The sequence below is a fragment of the Etheostoma spectabile genome, chromosome 22 (assembly GCF_008692095.1).
Source record: "Etheostoma spectabile isolate EspeVRDwgs_2016 chromosome 22, UIUC_Espe_1.0, whole genome shotgun sequence".
Lineage (NCBI taxonomy): Eukaryota > Metazoa > Chordata > Actinopteri > Perciformes > Percidae > Etheostoma > Etheostoma spectabile.
The window spans coordinates 11,846,254-11,864,847 of NC_045754.1; the positions used below are offsets into that span (position 1 = coordinate 11,846,254).

General features: G+C 40.2%; 1 protein-coding gene across 4 annotated transcripts in view; it reads right to left on the bottom strand.

Annotated features, from left to right (window-relative positions):
• The window catches only part of oxsr1b (oxidative stress responsive kinase 1b), a 69,721-nt gene that overhangs the window by 6,408 nt on the left and 44,719 nt on the right, over positions 1 to 18,594 (bottom strand). For all 4 annotated transcript variants that reach the window (XM_032503628.1, XM_032503627.1, XM_032503629.1 and 1 more), the window contains 9 exons: positions 15,628 to 15,769; positions 6,107 to 6,162; positions 5,732 to 5,841; positions 5,228 to 5,329; positions 4,932 to 5,065; positions 4,554 to 4,602; positions 3,184 to 3,249; positions 2,978 to 3,100; positions 497 to 532 (listed from right to left, as the gene is read on the bottom strand). In XM_032503628.1, the coding sequence (XP_032359519.1) occupies positions 497 to 532; positions 2,978 to 3,100; positions 3,184 to 3,249; positions 4,554 to 4,602; positions 4,932 to 5,065; positions 5,228 to 5,329; positions 5,732 to 5,841; positions 6,107 to 6,162; positions 15,628 to 15,769 (818 nt within the window). The remainder of the gene's footprint in view (positions 1 to 496; positions 533 to 2,977; positions 3,101 to 3,183; positions 3,250 to 4,553; positions 4,603 to 4,931; positions 5,066 to 5,227; positions 5,330 to 5,731; positions 5,842 to 6,106; positions 6,163 to 15,627; positions 15,770 to 18,594) is intronic.

Sequence of the window (18,594 nt, forward strand, 5' to 3'; positions counted from 1 at the left end):
TACAACACAAACCACACAACAATTTACACAATAAAAACAGCAATTAAGACAGCAACTTCAGCCTGAGTTTAGACCACTACTACAGTGACTTGTGGTTTATACGAACTGATGCTTTATTTAAGTGAATACACACAAAAACTAAATGAAATGTTGAGACTTTCTGGTCTAAGCAAACATAAGTGACTGAATATTGTTATTTAATCAAAGAACATGAATAACAGGAAGAAACCAATCCAGTCCCATGTGCTCATATTCCTTACACGCATCAAAAAGGTTCAACTGTAGTTTGGCAAAACAATCTTAACTCAATGTCTACTTCCTAAAGGTTAGGTAGACTGTGTAGGTTAAAACTGCAGTACCTCACCTACACTGTTGACATTTAATGAATTCCATAATATAGATAAAATAATTTTTTTTGCCATGGTCTGACCAAGTACACAGAAGTATATAGAAACCACGCTACCGCTACTGTTAAGAAATTACTTCGTAAACTCACCTCAGAATTCTGCGATCCCTCCTTCACTCTTGGGGACTGTAAAAACAGATTAAAGAAGATAATACTCAGAGTAGGCTATCACAGCGATGACTTTAAGCAAAGCAAAAACAGCATGTGTGGATGGGAAGAACACACAGAAAGCAAAAAAGGTCAACAGCTCACTCGTTTACTTGACTCATTAATCGGTTCGCTTAGTTCATCCTTCAAGGTGAATGCAATCATTTAGAGTGAGAACGGAGATATCAAAAGGCTAATGATACTTCAACTACACTTCACTAGCTGGTGCTGATATGGCTGGGTGACAGTATTTAGTGAGGTGAGAGAAATACTGTATGTCAAACAGTAGATATTTTGCTTTACAGTGTCTAGCAGGGTAGCAATCCTTTTAATATCTCCAGATGTTTGCTATTTCAAGCATTACAGGATTTTAGCATCAAGGTGATACAGTACTGCAATTTGTCAAAACTTTAATTCGATGGATTAGAAAAAAAACAGCAACTTTTGTGCAATAATCATTTTCCTATATAAATACACTGTGTGTGTGTTGTGTTGTGTGTGTGTGTGTGGTGGTGTGGTGTGGTGTGTGTGTGTGTGTGTGTGTGTGTGTGTGTATACACACACCACCACACACACACACCACACACACACACACACTATATATGATAATATATATATATATATATATATATATATATCATCATGTACGTATATTATGACAAAATATGTTAACATACTACAGTATAGCTCACCTTTAGGTGCTGTTAATCAAGTTGTAAACGAGTGGAAAAACCTATTCTACAATTGTTGTTTCTAGTTTTAGATGTGAAAAGCAGAGAAGCAGTATAAGTGAACACAAACTCAGGAGAAAGTCACACTGTTTTATCTTAATCTGCAAAAAAAAAAAAAAATAATAATACAAAAAGTTTATACCAACTTCAAAAGAACGTTGAGTCGGACAGAAGCCCTGCAGGCCCGAATGAAGACAAACTGACTTGACTGAGAGGACGTGATGTGACGTCTGGCTGATGTCAGAAACAACATCAGCTCAGGAATCTGCTGTCTGGTTCAGACAAAGCTACTGCGTGATCAGGCTGCTACCAAGGAAACTGTATTCGTCTTTAAAACATAGACATGACACAGGTCCGCATGCTCCAGTTGAGCATCAGTTTTGATATATAACCCGCAATATAGCTGTTGTAAAAATGTAAAGTTCAGTTTGCCAACAAGTAGCCAGTAAAGCAGCATCAAAGTAGCAGAGATGTGGTTGTATTTGAATTCCTTGATGGGCATTAGCGCTCAAATTAAAAATTGATTACAGGGTTGATAAGTATTGATTAAATGGGATTTGAGTCAGTATCAATAAAAAATGATTTAAAAAGAGAAATGTAAATACAGATGGCTTCCAGGAAAGGCAACTCTCCTTTGATTAAATAATGCTCCCTCAAAGAAAACTATAAACTTTTGAAAAGTTTCAAAAAAAGGGTTTCTGACAATTTTCCAAATTTTAGGGGAAAAAATCCTGGAAATGGTTATGCATGTAAAATACATAACTAGTTATGTGGACACAATCTCTTTTACAATCGCTCCCTTCCCATGAGACACAAAATATCTCACGGTTTAAAAAGACGCTTAGAGCACTGACTAATCACTCCTGACAAGGCTAACTTGTGGGTCAAATTTGACTCGCATGGGATCTACAGCATGTCTACATTTCTGCTTAGAAGCGATGTTGTGAACCTTTGCCTTAAACAAACCAATTGCATAACATAGCCTGGTAATTACTAGTAGTCTTTTGATAGGTTAGTGTAAAGTTACATAATCCTAGAACAAAGTCACGACTATGTGGAGGATAAGAGCTGTGTGCCGAAAAATCAAGTATCATTAAAATCAAGTTTCATTAAAATCAAGTATACTTCCAACAAATACCCCTAAAGTGAAAGTGTACTTAACCAAAAGTCAAGATGAGACCTGATAATCCGGTTCATCAAAACTTAACTTTAAGACAAACTTGATCTGTATACAGTATCCACAGGCTTTTCCTAATGCATTTCTACAGCCCTAACTCTAGGAACAAAGCTTATTCTCCTTCACTTTTGTCTCCCTACGAGGTCTTTCCTGCCCTTTATAGCAACCACATGCTCCCTAGCTAACATGTGCAGAGAGAGTCCTTCCTTGTTAGGGGACTGCCATCTGTATTGTGGTGGCAAGTGAACAACCCTGGACGCAGGCAGCTCGAGTGGGTAGGAGAAGCGCACTTGTCGCCTGGTGGCACTAACAGGCTTCACCTGCTGCTCCTTGGCCGTCAGACAGAACACACACACACACGGGAGACTCAGTGGAGAGACAAAGGACAGACATGCTACTGCACAGACACGAGAATGACAAAATTTAAACATTGGACAGCAATTAAAAGACAAGACATGTAGAGTGTGACAAAAGTGTTAACGTGAGAGGGAAACACGTGTTGTAGGTTCACCTCACCCTTAAGGCAGCAACGGCTGCTTTGCCCTCTTCACTTTCTTCATCCAGCTCATCGTCACTCCATTCCCATTCGCCATCCTCCGTTTTATGCAGCCGACCACTTGAACCCGGCACTCGACGAACCTGTCAACACATATGCGCACAACTGAGCTCATCTTCTTAGCAATAAAGCATAAAGTGTAGATTTTAAACCATTGGCGTCTTACCCTTTTCGACCTCTCTGTTATTGTGGGCGCCCTCTGGAGCAACCGTTCATGTAAATACTCATGGGTCTGTCATAAAGAGGAAAGAAACCGCTGTTACACCAAAATCAGCATTATCTGTTTGTTCTATTACCTGATTAGGTCTTGTATTATTCAGAAATTGATTAGCGGCCCATAATGTGCTTTAGTAAGACTCTTAGCTACACTTATTTTTAAAAGGATTCCACAACTTGGCTCCACCATATTCTATATCATCAAGTCCCTGGCTTCAGATAGGTCCACAACGTCTCTCAGGTCATCAGAATAAGGGCCCCTGGTTGTGCTCCACTCAAAGTGAAAGACTCCCCCTGATGGTTAGGTCAGTTGATGTTTTAAATCTCATCTCAAGATCTATTCATTCTAAAAGCCATTTTATTAGACAGCAGACTCTCTTTTAACAATTCTTGCTTATCTTTGATTTGAATGTTCATTCAAATGTTTTTCTTTGTTATTTTTTGTTATTCAACCCTAGTTTAAAAAAGTACTATATAAATTAAGTTTTAATTTACTTTAAACCAAATATTCCTGCTGCATCCATCAGTGGGAATCTTTTTTCTTAAAATGGTGGACATTTAATTAGCACTTGTTGCCATCAAAGAGCAACAAACAATTTAACCAACAAAACAAAAACAAAATAGATCAATAATCATATGCTTGCTTGATGGCCATTTGAATCCATACTGAGATTTCTGACACATGCCCAAGTTTGCTCATTAATAATACCAGAGGTGTATCCATTCTAAAATACCTAAAAGGATCACAAAGCCTGCCCTCTGCTGTACATAAAGGGTAGTTCTTGTTGCTGACCAGAGTAATGGAATAATTAACTACTGCTGAACCAGCACTCTAGATGTTCTAGTTGCTAGGGCACCGGGCAGCTGGGGGCTGGAGTTAGATTGCTTATCCCTGCTTTTGCTAGAAACGGCACTGTATGGTCAGTAATGAGAGGACAGCTGCACTGGCCTCAGCTTGGGTCAGATACACTGACAAGATCAGCCAAGTGAGAAGTAGCCTGACTCACACAAACACCTCAGGGAGAGACTTCATTGGTTTATTTTCATCTCTTGATGCATTACTACAATTCTTGTTTCTACATACAACTCCCAATCAGTCAATCATTTCTAAACTTCTGGAGCCAAATTATAACCAACCTACAGTCATTAAGAGCAGCTTAATTTTAAACAGAGGCCATTTTAGGCCATTCAGGTCCAATCACTTCTGCAGGCTCAGACCTTTACTCATCAACCAGCTCAACTGGTGCCTGAATCGGAGATGATGCTGACTCACTGTGTAACTAATCGAGTCACAGGCCCTCAGGGAGCTCAAGCACCTACCTTTGCTTTCTGAAAGAATTTATGCTTCAACAACTCGGAGGATGTCGGCCTAAAAAACAGATTAGCCATAGTTCAGTTCTGTTATACTCTCAATAATAGATAAAAGGTGTAACATATGTTTAACAGAACCAGGGGAATACAGTGAAACAAAAAGAATTGTGGTCAAGACACCACAAGCAATCATATGCTGCTTTGCTTAACATGTGCCAAGTAGTGTAAATCTGTAAATTAACTGTCCATGACACCACATATCGCATAAAGATTTTTGGAATCAGCACATAATTACCATAATACCTTTGATTAAACATATCTACTGGAAGCCAATGTAAAGCACTGCATGTTATATGAGACTCTATGTAAAGGCATTACAATCAACACCTTTTCTCTGGCTCCTTCTGTAGACACAGGGAGATCATCTTCCTGAAGGATTTTCCATATTTCTTTACCATCTCCTTGTCTGTGATGCCGGTCTCCAGGGACGGGGGATCATTCTGCAGCGTCAGCATCAAGACCTGACGACACCAGCAACATTTTCACTCAAATGTCACAAGAGCACAACACGTGGCATCTCATCAGCTGTGTCCACAGAAAGTCAGAGGTACTGACTTTGCATTTGTTTTGTGTCATTAACTCCACATTTCTAAGTAAGCTAGATTGCTCCACAGTGTCCTCACCTTCATTGGCGGGTATTTGTGATAAGGTGCGGCCCCTGTGGCAAGCTCAATGGCTGTGATCCCAAAACTCCAAATATCTGCTTTGAAATCATACCCCCTCACCTGTGGAAACGGAAGCATATAACATCTTCATCTTGTAATGACATGAGGGCCACTAATTCAAATATCAAAAACATCAACTGTGTTCATGGAAGAAATTGGTTTTCTCTCGAGGTAGACCACAAAAATCCAGGCAGTTCTTGGGATGGAAATGGGCTAATTTTCATTTAAAGTCATACATATTCTGTTCTGGCACCAGAGTCTTACTGTATTGTCGCGGAGTGCTTAGTCATAGGAAAGATAAGCAGCTTTGGCTACAGGCCTCAGTAAAAAATAAAAATGTCATTCCAGTCATCGCCAATTGATATAGAATGTCTGTTTCTCGCCTGCTAAGATAAGTTGTGTCTGATTGGGAGCTTTCTGTCGTCATGGTTACTTCTTGGCTCTGTGCTAAAGATGACCAACCTGCTCCATGACCTCTGGGGCCATCCAGCATGGCGTTCCCACAAATGTCTTGCGTACTTTATTTCGAGTGATGTCACCACCTGTGGCTAGAAAGGCACTGACACCAAAGTCTGAAGGAAGGGCAGAGAGAGGAAAGACAGTTAGACAAACACACTCAAATGACCCAAAGCAGTAAGTCAATACGTATTAGCAAGTATTGTCAAGAGGTTAATTTGCATAAATACGCTGATACAGTGGAACAGAGTTGGCAATCTAACAGGGGTAAATGAGGTTGCAGTACAAAAATAACAACAAACTACTTCTTCACACCTAATTTGGCTAATTGGTGACAGGTGCTGAAAGTTGGTGTTGCCTTGTTGCTAAATATAAAAATACCTGCTATTTGCACTGAACCGTCATCCCCAAGGAGAATGTTTCCAGCCTTTAGATCTCTGTGAAAGACAAGAATTGTTACATTAAATAAACTCCTCTCTCAAGGAGCTGTCAAAGATAAAGTGATTGAAGTAGCTCCAGTAATGACATAAAAATTATTAAGTTTTATGAAAGACTACTTTAGTTCTACCCTCAGTTAATTCAAGCATGATGATCTCTTCTTTACTTTATTACCCACTGATAACTTTGGGTTTTATACATCTTGGTTCCACAAATAGACTGGAAATATTTAATTTCTCTATCACTCTGGGTCTCTCGGTTTTTTTTAGACTTTATTGGCAACACACACAGTCTGCAGTTAATTTGTTCATCCCTGTTCAGCATCCCCTGTTGGTGATAAGAGGATCCAGCAGAAACAGCTGTCTGACTGCCTGTCTGCCACCGGGCACACTCGCACAGACTGCCACGCAGAATATATACGGCCACCTCACCAGCCAGACAGAGTTGTCATAGCAACAGACTTTCGGAGATAAAGTCAAAGGGTCAAGGGAAAAAGAAAATAAAAAAATAAGGATGGCAGCATTGTCACAGAGGGCATCAGTCGGCTCTTTCTGCTGTCCAGGGGTCTCATTTATAAACGTGACATAAACACAAAACGGGGCTGAAAATGTGTGTACGCCACTTCCCATGCAAAGGTTGTACTTATATATATATAAAAAAATAAAAGAAATACTTGATGGGAGAATGTGCGGTCTTCCACGTAAACTCTGATCCATGTGTACGCACATTTGAGAGACTGGGAATTGGCAACGCAAATTGTGAGGAGGTAAAGTGATGTCAGACGGCAGAAAGTAAATGTGGGAATAAAGATTACTCTTAATATTTTCAAGTATTGATGCCTCACACACACGTTTTTTTTACTCCATATCATCCACGTTATCATTAAGATAAATCCAGCAGCTTTATTTGCACTTGTGGTGAGTGATAACTGTTCCATAAACACCTTGTTAAATCCAACTCAAATTGAAATTTGTTCTTAATGTTTAATCGTCGCTGTCTCACCGTCACATTATCTTCTACAGAGCGCAAGAGAATGAGATGGCCTGACTCCATGGAACACATGATAGCATCAAATACTCTACCATTAGATTACGGCAGAACACAGCGTAAATAACTAAATGTATGTCTTTAATACTGTGCATATATTATCAAATGTCAAAGTCTGAAAATACAGCCGTTAAGCCTTCAAACAATCATTACACTTAATGTCCTCGTTTATCGGTTCAACTTTAACACTATTGGTGACAAAACCTGAAGGAAGAAAAGTGTGTTTGCCTTTTACACTTTCATCTTCAAATTGTATCTCTGTGTGGGGGATATAGTTGATGCTGAGCTTTTGGCAAGGTGTTAACAATCCCAAATTGTTGTAAAAAACTAGGGATTGACCGATATGGATTTTTCAGTGCTGATACCAATAATTTTTTTTATTTTTTTCCCCCCATCAGCCTTAGCCGGGCTGCCGGTTTTCTTGAGCCGATATTGTTCTCTTTTTGCTCCCTCAATTTGCATCATAAAAATTACACAATTATGACAAACATGTATTACTTAAAAAAACAAATAGTAAAAACAGTTGAGGTAGAACAAGTCAAAAAAAAAGTTAAGTGCTGAAAATACTGACAATTTATATTTAAGCATAATTAAAATTCTGAAACTAAATTTGATGGCAACTCCGCCCAGCTCCAAGTAGGGAGAGAGTCTGGTGTGTGTGTGTGTGTGTCTGTCTCTCCAAGGGACACACACACACCACACACTCTCAACCTCAGCCAGGTGGTCGCTGAATAAAACTCCCACGGAACAATGTCGGCATTACTTAATCCTATCTATGTATATACTGATCTATTAACCGTGCCATACCGGTCCAAATACAGGTCCTCGCAACTTTGGAGGCTGTTTACAGCTAAGTAATTTACATGAATATTATAATCTTCAACTTTATCACTAAGACTTGTTTGGATATAATATAGTTCAAGTTAAATCTTACCAAATACCTGAAGGTCTGGTAAATATCGAAGCTGTCCCCGAGTGCCGTAATGCCTGTGTAGAAAGGTTTACCTACAACTGTGGGAGAACAGGCCGGAATTATATTTGGATATGCAGCAATTCCTGAGTGTCTGAGAGGTTTTTCTCCACCAGTTGTCATGATTCGGCGTCACAAAAGAAGACCTGCCAGGGTCATTAACATACTAATCAGCATTCACGAGGGGCTTTGTTTGTTTATGGTTGAAAATGGGCGTGTACAGGGCGGGATAAGAGGCTGGTTCACGTACCCACACTTGTGGGTAATCTGTTTTATTTTATAAAAGTTTATAAATTATAATATAATTTTTTAAAGGCAACATTGATTATGGATGTGTGTGCGCACAGTTTTATGAATCAGAATTTGTTTTTTGGCATAAGTACATCTTTAGAAAGGATCCTACGCACAGATTTATAAATGAGACCCCAGGCTTTCAGGGAGTGAATGTACATTTTAAAAGAGAACAATGGGAGAAAGACTTGAAAGGATACAACACTGAAGTGGAATAACCCCAGAAGTGTCAGCACATTACATTCCTCAACTTCTAACAAATTTCATTTGCACAAATTACCCTGAGAGTTCTTAAAACTCTACCGACAGGCAGACAAATGATTCAAAAGAGATGCAGTCTCAACAACGGAGCGGTTCACTTTGTTACCAGATGGGGGCACTGGGGTAAAACGCTTGCAATTTCAGCTGAAAGATAAATGCTGCTGTATCCTTCATGCAAACAGATTGGTCTCAATGAATGTAAAAAAAAAAAAAAGACTGGTCTTTCAAGTACTGTTTTGGAGATGAGACAAGACTCAGCTTTAAAGAAACAAAGGCTCACTTTATCAGGCATATAATTAAATCCAGACTATAAACGCATGGCAAATACTTGATGCATGGGGGGCAAATGCAGAGACAATTGTGGTGGTTGGAACGATTCTTGTGCTACTCAGACAGGACGTTTAAATGCATTGCTGAAACTTTCCCTGGATCACTAATATACCTAGTACCTGGGTTCCTGAAATCTTCCTGTGGTTTTGCACCAAAAAAAGTAGAGGAGGTAGAGTCTGCAATTTAGGCTTAAGCACCTCTTCTCCTGTAGCTATAAGAAGTACACTCTACAAGCAACCCACTCAAGACACACAATGTGGTAAAGGTTCTTAAGAAGTTACAGGTCACTGTTCAGGTCTTTGTTCAAATGCTGCTGAATACTTGAGTGTAGAGGCCTCTTTAGCTAAGGGTGCTTATGTAAAATACAACAGATGTAGCAACAGGGGCAGGGAGTGGCAAACAGTGAGGCACAGAGGGAGGAATGCAGCATATGTGACATATTAGAATCATTGGCTAAAAGCAATACATGGGGATTCCCACTGGAGGACCAAATGACTGCTTGGATGATAAAACTATCCAGAAGTAGACTGGGATACTATACAAGACAGTGTGATAGCTGACTGTGTCAATGCCTTCTCTAAGCAAAGTCTTTTAAAAAGGTGCCATGCCACACAAAACCATTTTACGTGCATTTTTTGAAATATGTAAAGTCCCTGTATTGTTGTGTTGTGAATAAATGTGAAAATGAACTGCTACCCCTCTGTCAGCTCTGGCCATTGAAAAGAAATAAGCGGAGAAATCAGGCCAATTACAGAAGCTGGTCAGTCTGATGGCATGTTGCCTGAGCTCATTACTATTCATTAGCTTGCCTAGTTGTGCTGGGAAAAGGATACTGATAGCCAGGCTCTCATTGGCTAGCTCTTAGCCAATCAGAGTCAAGAAACTTAGCTCAACGAATATTAATGAAAACTGGCACAAAACAAGCTGAGTCTTCGACACTAGAATGGTTTAAAACAAGGTAACCAAGGCATTTTTCCACTAAAAATGTTACATGAGTACATGGCAGAACTACAGACATTACCCCAAAGTAATGAAATACGTGCGGCAGGGCACGTTTAAAGGAACACGCCAACTTATTGAGACTTTATCTTATTCACCGTATCCCCAGAGTTTATAGTCAATACATACCCTTCTCATGATGAAAAACAGACATGACAGCCATTGCTTTGAAAGGCCATGGTTAAAATGTCTACTGGCGTACAGACATCTGGGATCGGTGGCTCTCTGGCTTGTCCCACTGTCACTTTGCCTCCCTGACATAACAGCTAGGTGACATCAGGTCACAGTACCTTCCAGTTTCTTGCACTCACCACTTCTGCCTAAAAGAACATGCTCATACCTTGGGTGTTAGTACATACAACGGGGGTGATTTACATCTGGTAATGTGAGATGTTGCTTTTTAAGGATTAGAGGGGACGTGCAGAGTTGACCACTTGAGGCTGAAAGGCATGTCTGGGAGTATCCCAAAATACTTTTCCTGGTTTACACAACCACCGTCCTCTCTCAGTAAGTCCAGTCATGACAGGATTTAGCCTGGGCTAATAAAGTACTGTATTTTAATGAGGTATTGTGGGTTCAGTCCAGGCCAATTAACCACTCTGGCCATGTCACAAGACCCGCTAACTTATCATCTCGTGCCTACATTCGTCCAAGAAAAAAAGACTAGCTGTTGGAATGCATTTTGCTTCTACATCAAGAAACATGCCCGAAAAGTTGACTTATGTATGTAGTTGACCTTCATCTTCTGGGAACCATGAATGGGAACCATTTTTTTTGTGCCAATCCATCAAATATACTGTATTACATACATTTTTTTCACTGGATGAGTGAAAACTTGGCGTTTGATCACGTGTCACAGGATCACTAAAGTCATTAGGATTTATCCTCTGGCCGCCATGGATATCTGTACCAAATTACAACCTATGGCCAAAGTGGTGCACTGAACTCTAGTGTGGCTAATAATCACAATCAAAACACAACCAAAATGATCGTCATCACGTGAAGTTCAACTTCAATCGTCATCACGTGACGTTGAAGTTGTTCAATTAATGAATTAATGAGTGACTTTTTGTGCTCAAAGAGTTTTTGTTTCACATACTACAATATGTCAATATGAGTTTTATATGAATGAAGAGCTTAAAGCTATTAATCAGAAGCATTTTACTGCCATAGTGTCCTCAGAGTTCCATCATTATTCCCCGTCTACATATATCTATATGACATAATCAGCTTGTTCAAATTCACAATTACAACTAATCTCTGAGAAACAATATCTTAATATTGCTTTAAGGTGGATTTACACTTTGAATATGCTCCACTCTGATAAAAGACAACCCACGTAGCTGCGTCAGCCACAAAGAGTGATCAAGGTGATCTGATTGCATCCTTCCTGCACATATTCAAGAACCCTGAAGGGTCACTTTGGTTCACTGCAGCATATTGTAATGCTCTGAGAAAAAGGTTGCAGAGTGCAGACAGTCATTAACATTCACAGGAGAGGAGGAGGAGGAGGGAGGAGGGAGGAGGTGGCAACACAATGCAGCATGCAAATTCAAAGAAATACTGTAGCGGAGAGGAAAACCGCCAACCTGCACTTCAAGTCCCAACTCCTACTAGTGATCCATCCAGTTTATCTTACAACAGTAGGCGGGATTACGCCAGAATAAGCACTGAAAATTGAAGTTTATTCCTCCATGTTAAATCACATTGAAGCCTATCAAAATGTTTCCAGATACTAAAAGATGTTAGGCCATCAAAGAATATTGAAAAATGAGCAGGATATGTGTGGTCTCTATATATTTATGACCTGCTGAAATGATAGCCAGGCAGTAGCCAGGTGGGAACAGCCAGGGTATGAAACTGTCAAGAAGATTAATCCCTCTCATCTGGCAGCAGCGCACCTTGCAGCTTCAACGGGTCACCTCCTGTGACATCACATCCTGGTGCCAGGCTCACAGTGCCCCTAACAGGGCTGTAAAAGAGGGTTTATGAGATGCCCTGTGGGTCTCCTATGGAGACCTCTTCTCTTTTAACAGTGCATGTTTTGACCACAAAAATAGCTTTGCTTTTCCATTTGTGACTGCTTTCTCCATACTGATGAATTTTATTCTCATTTATTTTTCCAAATCAATTTCTCATTTATCAATTTTCTTTTAAGCTACGGCGAGAGACTCTCCCAGAGGTGGCATAAGTACAGCCATTACCTGATCATTACTAAACCACATAGCAAGTAATTTGCCAGGCAGAGCCCTCGCATGTATCCTCAGAAGAAATGTCAGGTTTCATAGATGAATAAGCAAAGAGATCCCTACAACAGGGCTTTTTATTAATTCATTTGCAGGCCAATTTTCAAAGATTCAACTGACAAAATCCAGACTATTCTTCTCATGTGCATGTTGCCTAATATAGAGAAGTAACACAGACCAAGGGTTGTAGGGAGGTGCTGATCACTGGAAGTAGACCTAAAAATAAGAAAAAAGTGTTGCACAATCTGACTCCATATGCATATGACCTTTGGCCACATTTTTCTTATTTCCATGTGTATATTGTCTACCTGCTGCTCAAGTTAGAGGACAAGTGTCACCTCTGAATCACTGACTTTCCGAGCTGCTGTGAATATGGAGGTGGAGCAGTTCACCGTCGTGTGGTAAATGTCTCTGGTTGAGGATACAGCCCGGGCCGCGAAGACTCTAATTGCTTTTCTGCCACCCTCGGCTGGATGCAACATATCATGTGACACTCGGTTTCACCCTTCTCATCAAGCCTCACCCCCTTAAATCTCTCAATCACCTGTGCCCCTGGGGTTCCGACTCATATGATCCAGCTTACCCAGGAGGGACACACACACCCATATTTGCACAGGTACATCAGCCACCCTCAATGGACTGACCATAGCTTCTCCACTCTCAGCATGTCACTGATTTTCAGTGCTGGGGGATTACCTCACAATTCCTTTTCCAAAGTCACACCTCAGAGCCTGGGGTAGACACAAGAGATAAACGAATGGTCTATTAATGATCCTCTAATGTCTCCTTCGACAGGGCACAGGAGTTAAAGGCAGGTTTCACTCATGGAAAAACATTTCCGTCTCTCTGGCACTGACCGATAACCCTTTCACATTATGCTGAAAGGGGATACTTAAATGCTGCAGCCGAGGTATACGGCAGTGGATTTTCCTTTTAATTAACACAGTCATCTAAACAGTGTAATTCCATACATCTCCACCTATAGTTTCTAGAGAATACAGCAGTTTTCTAATTAAGAGGCTAATGAGTCGATGCTTAATCTACACATCCCTCATCCCATGGTCAAAGTCTTAAAGCGCCCATATTATGCTCATTTCAGGTTCATAATTGAATTTGAGGTTGTACCAAAATAGTTTTATATGGTTTCATTTCCAAAAACACCATATTTTTGTTGTACCCCAAATTGCTGCAGAAGAGGGACATGGTAGTCAAGTATGAGACATGTAGTTCTTTTTTAGATTATGGTGAACTAGTGTGTGTTGTAACAGTGTTTTGTCATTGAGAACGAGCTAGCGTGCTAGCGCTTTTATGTGCTACGGTTCGCCACCTCGTCTCGGCTAGTTACGTAGAAAGCTGTGCAGATTTTGAACAGCTCACCCGGAGACTTGAGGCAGAGGACATTCAGAAACCTGTATCTCACTCAAAACAGCATGGGTAGTTTGTATGCGCCTGGGAATACCAGAGACACAAAATAACACCACAAATCCCAGAAAAAGTGATTTTTTCATAATATGGGCACTTTAAATCAAACCCCTCTCTCAGTTTCTCATTGGCATGCTACTCTGAAAGCTGCTGAACACTTAACCAAGCCAAAAAGGTATGCATTATTTACACACGTAGCCTGTATCGGGCTATATGTTTGCCAGTGGGAGAATTAAGAGACGTATGATACTTGAGTAATGAATATTAAATACAGAAGAGGTAGTGCAATGACTTCTACAGCCAGTATGTCAACTGGGTTCATTGTAACAGCTTGAGTGCGCAGACTTAGCCAGGTCTTGAACTGGCTTAGAAGAGAGCTTTCGGGATTTAATTTCCCGTGGCATGCAAATCTGTCATTCACACATTCCATATTTATACAGTAACTAAAGATTATCAGCCCGGAAGTCATAGTCTACAGATTTCTTGCAGCAAATTGAAAGTTGTTGCCGTTTCAATAAAAACACTGAAGGCTTGTATCAGTTGTACAGTTTTAAAATAATTTGTAAATATAAAAAAAGTTAGATTTTTTTATTTCCTAACAATACTTTAGTGGTAGGCCATAATAATGCTTCTTCTTCTAGAACAATTGTCACAGTCCCCTGGGGAAGTTTACCAACTCATCTTTATAGAGACCCCAATAATACCAATCACTTCCATGTATCATCACTTGCATTAAACCACGCACTAAGACCATGGATTTATTGCACAGGTTGTCAGAGATTTCACTTAATTTTTTGACTAAGATAGCGGAAATATGAGATATGGAAAGAGTTTGAAGGCAACAGATGCCACATAATTATATAGTATGTATGAGTAATATATCAAAAGATATAATAATAAAAAGTTATGCTAATAAGTACAATAATGAACCCAATGAAATGTAATCCTGTCAGTTTCTTTAATTTCGGAATTAAAACAGTAAATATTATAATTAAACTTGCAAGCAGCACTGGACGGGCCCTTGCTAATCTGCGCGCGCCAAGGTTACTGGCGGACGCCGCTCCTTGCGACCATGCATTTGCACGGCACTCAGACACAGCAGATCGTCACCAATGAAAAGTGAACTCTGTGCTGAGTTTAATGATACTTCACACAAGACTCTATGTCATACAGTTCATTAGCGGGCGAATGGGGTGTGACTAACACATAGGGGGCGGACCAAACCATTACCAATGAATAAAGAACTCTCTGCTGACTTCAATGACACCTCACACAAGACTCTACCATAAGCAGTTCAAATGTTATGAAAAGGGGAGTGGTCTGAGCGAGTAGGCATTGTTAAAGTATAGGGGGAGGCTCAGTATTGCATGCAGACCAGACAATATAAGGTTCATGTAAATCAGATGATGTTTGTCATATAATTCATGTTTGTCATACCTCGTTTAGGATTCTATTGGCCTGAGGATAGAAGCTCTTTCTGAGCCATATCACACATTTTAGTTAATATGAAGTATTACTATAAAATCTGTATCTGAAAAACATTTAATTAGGGTAGTCTCAAATTCCTAATCCAAAAATGCATCTCATGTACTGCAGTTCAACTGTACAGTGAGAGCCTTTGTGCTCAAGCTTTTGTGCTCAAGCATTAAGTTTCTATAATGCACTACATCAGAATTAGTGTGCTTAAAAAACACAAATGGACAAAGTCTCCACTATAATAACATCATGTCCCAAGAAGTCAAGGTGGGGGACATAATATTAGAGCAACAGAGAACAGAAATTTTATGTTCCATAAACTGCCAAGGTGAAGTCTTGATATCTGCGCGTACTGCTAATAAAAAAAGTCATGTGTCATTTTTTATTACAGGACCAGAGTGCAAAGTCATAAGTCTTCTTACCTGTGGATCTGTCCATTCTTGTGTAGGTACTCCAGGCCTTCAAGCACATCTTTCAACACCGTAGCTATGCTGGCCTCGTCCAGGACGCCTGTCTTGTGTTCGCCTCGCGAGATGATATGCTTGATCACGTCCAGAACGGAGCCTGGATAATAACCACAGGACAGTGTTTGATTAAAAGAATTACAATGGCATGCTTCAATTGTCTTTGATGAAAACTACATTTGTCAACATCAACATCAGAGAGGAATGAAAACTATACAGCAGTCGACCTCTTTACAAATGGCTGGGTAAATAAAGTGTCTTGTTTCTGATAATCTAGCTCCACATGATAAAATCAATGAGAAAATCAACTCAGGCTAGCCTGTATAATTTGTTAAGCTGTCTCTAAACTAAAACTTATTCATGAAAACATATACTTCCTGTTGGATTGTCAGACATTCAGTCAAGATGATTCCTGTATAATCTCATATTGTGTGGATGAATTGTGGGTACAAAAAGACCTTTTTCCAGTTCCAGGAAGATGGATTTCATTGAAAGAAAAAACAAATAAATATTAATTAGCTGTGTTAAGACAAAATACTTTAACCATAAACATCACCATAACCTTTTTATTTGGCCATGGCAAAACAAACCAATGGTGGAGAGAGATAAATCAGAACATACCATCGTTACCATGGACTCTTTAAAAGGGTAAATCCACCGTTAAAATAATTTATGTTGTGCTAACTATGATAATAAAAAAGTAGAATAAAGTCAGTATCCACAGACACAGACAACTATCTCAGTGTCTAAACAGCAACAAGACTCAAAAAGACAATGTCATTATGGGACATTTTGGACTAGGTCCATTGACTTTAAATTAGACTGACTTTGTATGCTAACAGGATTTTTGTTTGAGGCTTTCCATCTTAATAAGTTTAATTTGAATGTTGAGCGCACAGCTGGTAGTCAGAAACTGTGTCCAGTTAAAATCAGCATGGCTGTGCTCAGTCATCCCACTACTCTGCATCTACAGAGCAGCTCTAGGATTTTACTCTTGATGACAACATCATTACAGGCTGACTGAGCTCTACAGTTTTAGAAAAAATACGCTATATGGGAATTCTGTTTCATGGCGCATGACATGTGCCTTTAATGCATCTGGAATTGGACAGATCTGCACGGAAGATAAGTGTGCATGTTAACATTTGAGGTTACAAGTTTAACTGTTGCTTTGTCTTCAGCTGCCCAGACTGAATGGAGAACGAGTGGAGCTCTGCTCTCTGACCTGGCAGGTCACCATGTCTCCATCAGCCTGGCTCCTGCTGAACAAAAGGAACGCTCTGGATGAAAAGTCAGACTGCTGTCAGTGTATGATCTTTTCTGTGCCACTTTCCACGGAATAAAGAACATAATTCTGAAAAGGGGTTCAGTATTTGCATTTGGTATGGCTGAAAATTGGGCTACACGCTGGTGAATGGGGACAAAGTAGAGAAGCTAAAAGAATGCCACTTGCTTGACAAGCTGTATTGTGCTGCAGTGATACACAAACACAACCACTACCACGCTGTCTGTCCCTACATCACACACCCTCAGACACACACAAAGAGCAGCACTTGCAAACATAAGCTGGAAATGTCCTGAAAGACTATCCTAGATACAATTCCAGGACTAGATTGGTTGTGTTTTAGCAATGGTGCCAGGCTAAGGGTGCAAAGACAATCAATTTGCTCAATCACTTTAAGATGTCTTCGCCAGCAGAACTCAGTCGAGCTCTGAATTACCCAGAGGAGCAGATGATGACGGGCCACCTGAGACTAGACAGCGTTATTGCAGAGAGTCTTAGACACCGCGAGACACAGAGGCAGAGTGAGAAGAGATTGAAGGAGAGACGATGGGTTCAACGGGTTCGTCGCGCAGCGACACTGCACAGCATAAAATGTGATTCAGCAGCAGTGAGGAAAAGAGACAGACCCGTTCAAAGAGAGGACAGACGAGGAAAGGCGAGAAAAGCAGCCTAGATGTAGATAGTGTGTCTGACAAGGTGCATAAGTAAATTAATTAGAATGAAGCGAGGGGGGAGTGTAAGAGTGCAGCCTCATGTCTCTGATGTGACAGCTCTTTGAAGCTCATTGAGAAAAGGCAGTTTGTTCTTTTCACACAGGGTTCCCTCGTCTCTCAATGCTTCTGCACTCAGTCGGATGTCAATCTCCTTGTCTGAAATGGCAGGAGGGAAGAGAGGAAGTGACAAGTGACAATGGAGAAGGTGCTGAGGGAAGGAGGGAACAGAGTCACAACTAAGCGAGGGGGAGATGTAGTCCTAATGAGCCAACAAATTTAGGTTTGATTAAATGAGGAATTGCCAAAGGAGCTAATGTGCGAGAACTTATCCTTGCTCATTCAACTGAAAATGAAAAGTTACAGCCCTGCTTTATCTATACACCATTAAAAGAAATAGTTACACTTATTCTTGCTGAGAGTCAAATAAGAAGTTTGGTACTGATGCCTGTAGATTAGGGCTGTAATGATATGCAATATGAAACCAAAATTGCAACACTCAGCTCCATGAACCTGTGTTCATGGAGTGAGAAGGCAGAATTGCAACACACCCCTTCCAACTCCCAGAGTTATCCTTTCCGTCCAGATCCAATGCTACCACATCTTTCATTTCTATATGTATTAGTTCTTTTGGTACCTTATTCCTGTTTTGTCTGGTAAATTTAGCTTACTGTAAAGATGGCTAAAAGCGAAAGGGGCACCGGTAACGCTAAAGGGTGCCCGGAAGAGTGAAGCAGACAGACAGGGGTGTGCTAGCTAGCTAGCTAGCTGGCTGGCTAGCTAAATTACCATTAGATTAGTAGTCTATCTATACAGTTAATATTCCTGATTTGTGGTATCCCAGAGTTGTGAACTGTGATAAAAACAATGATACTAAAAATAACTCAGCGTGTTGAACAATGTCGTAATCTTATGTTACCCACCAAGAAT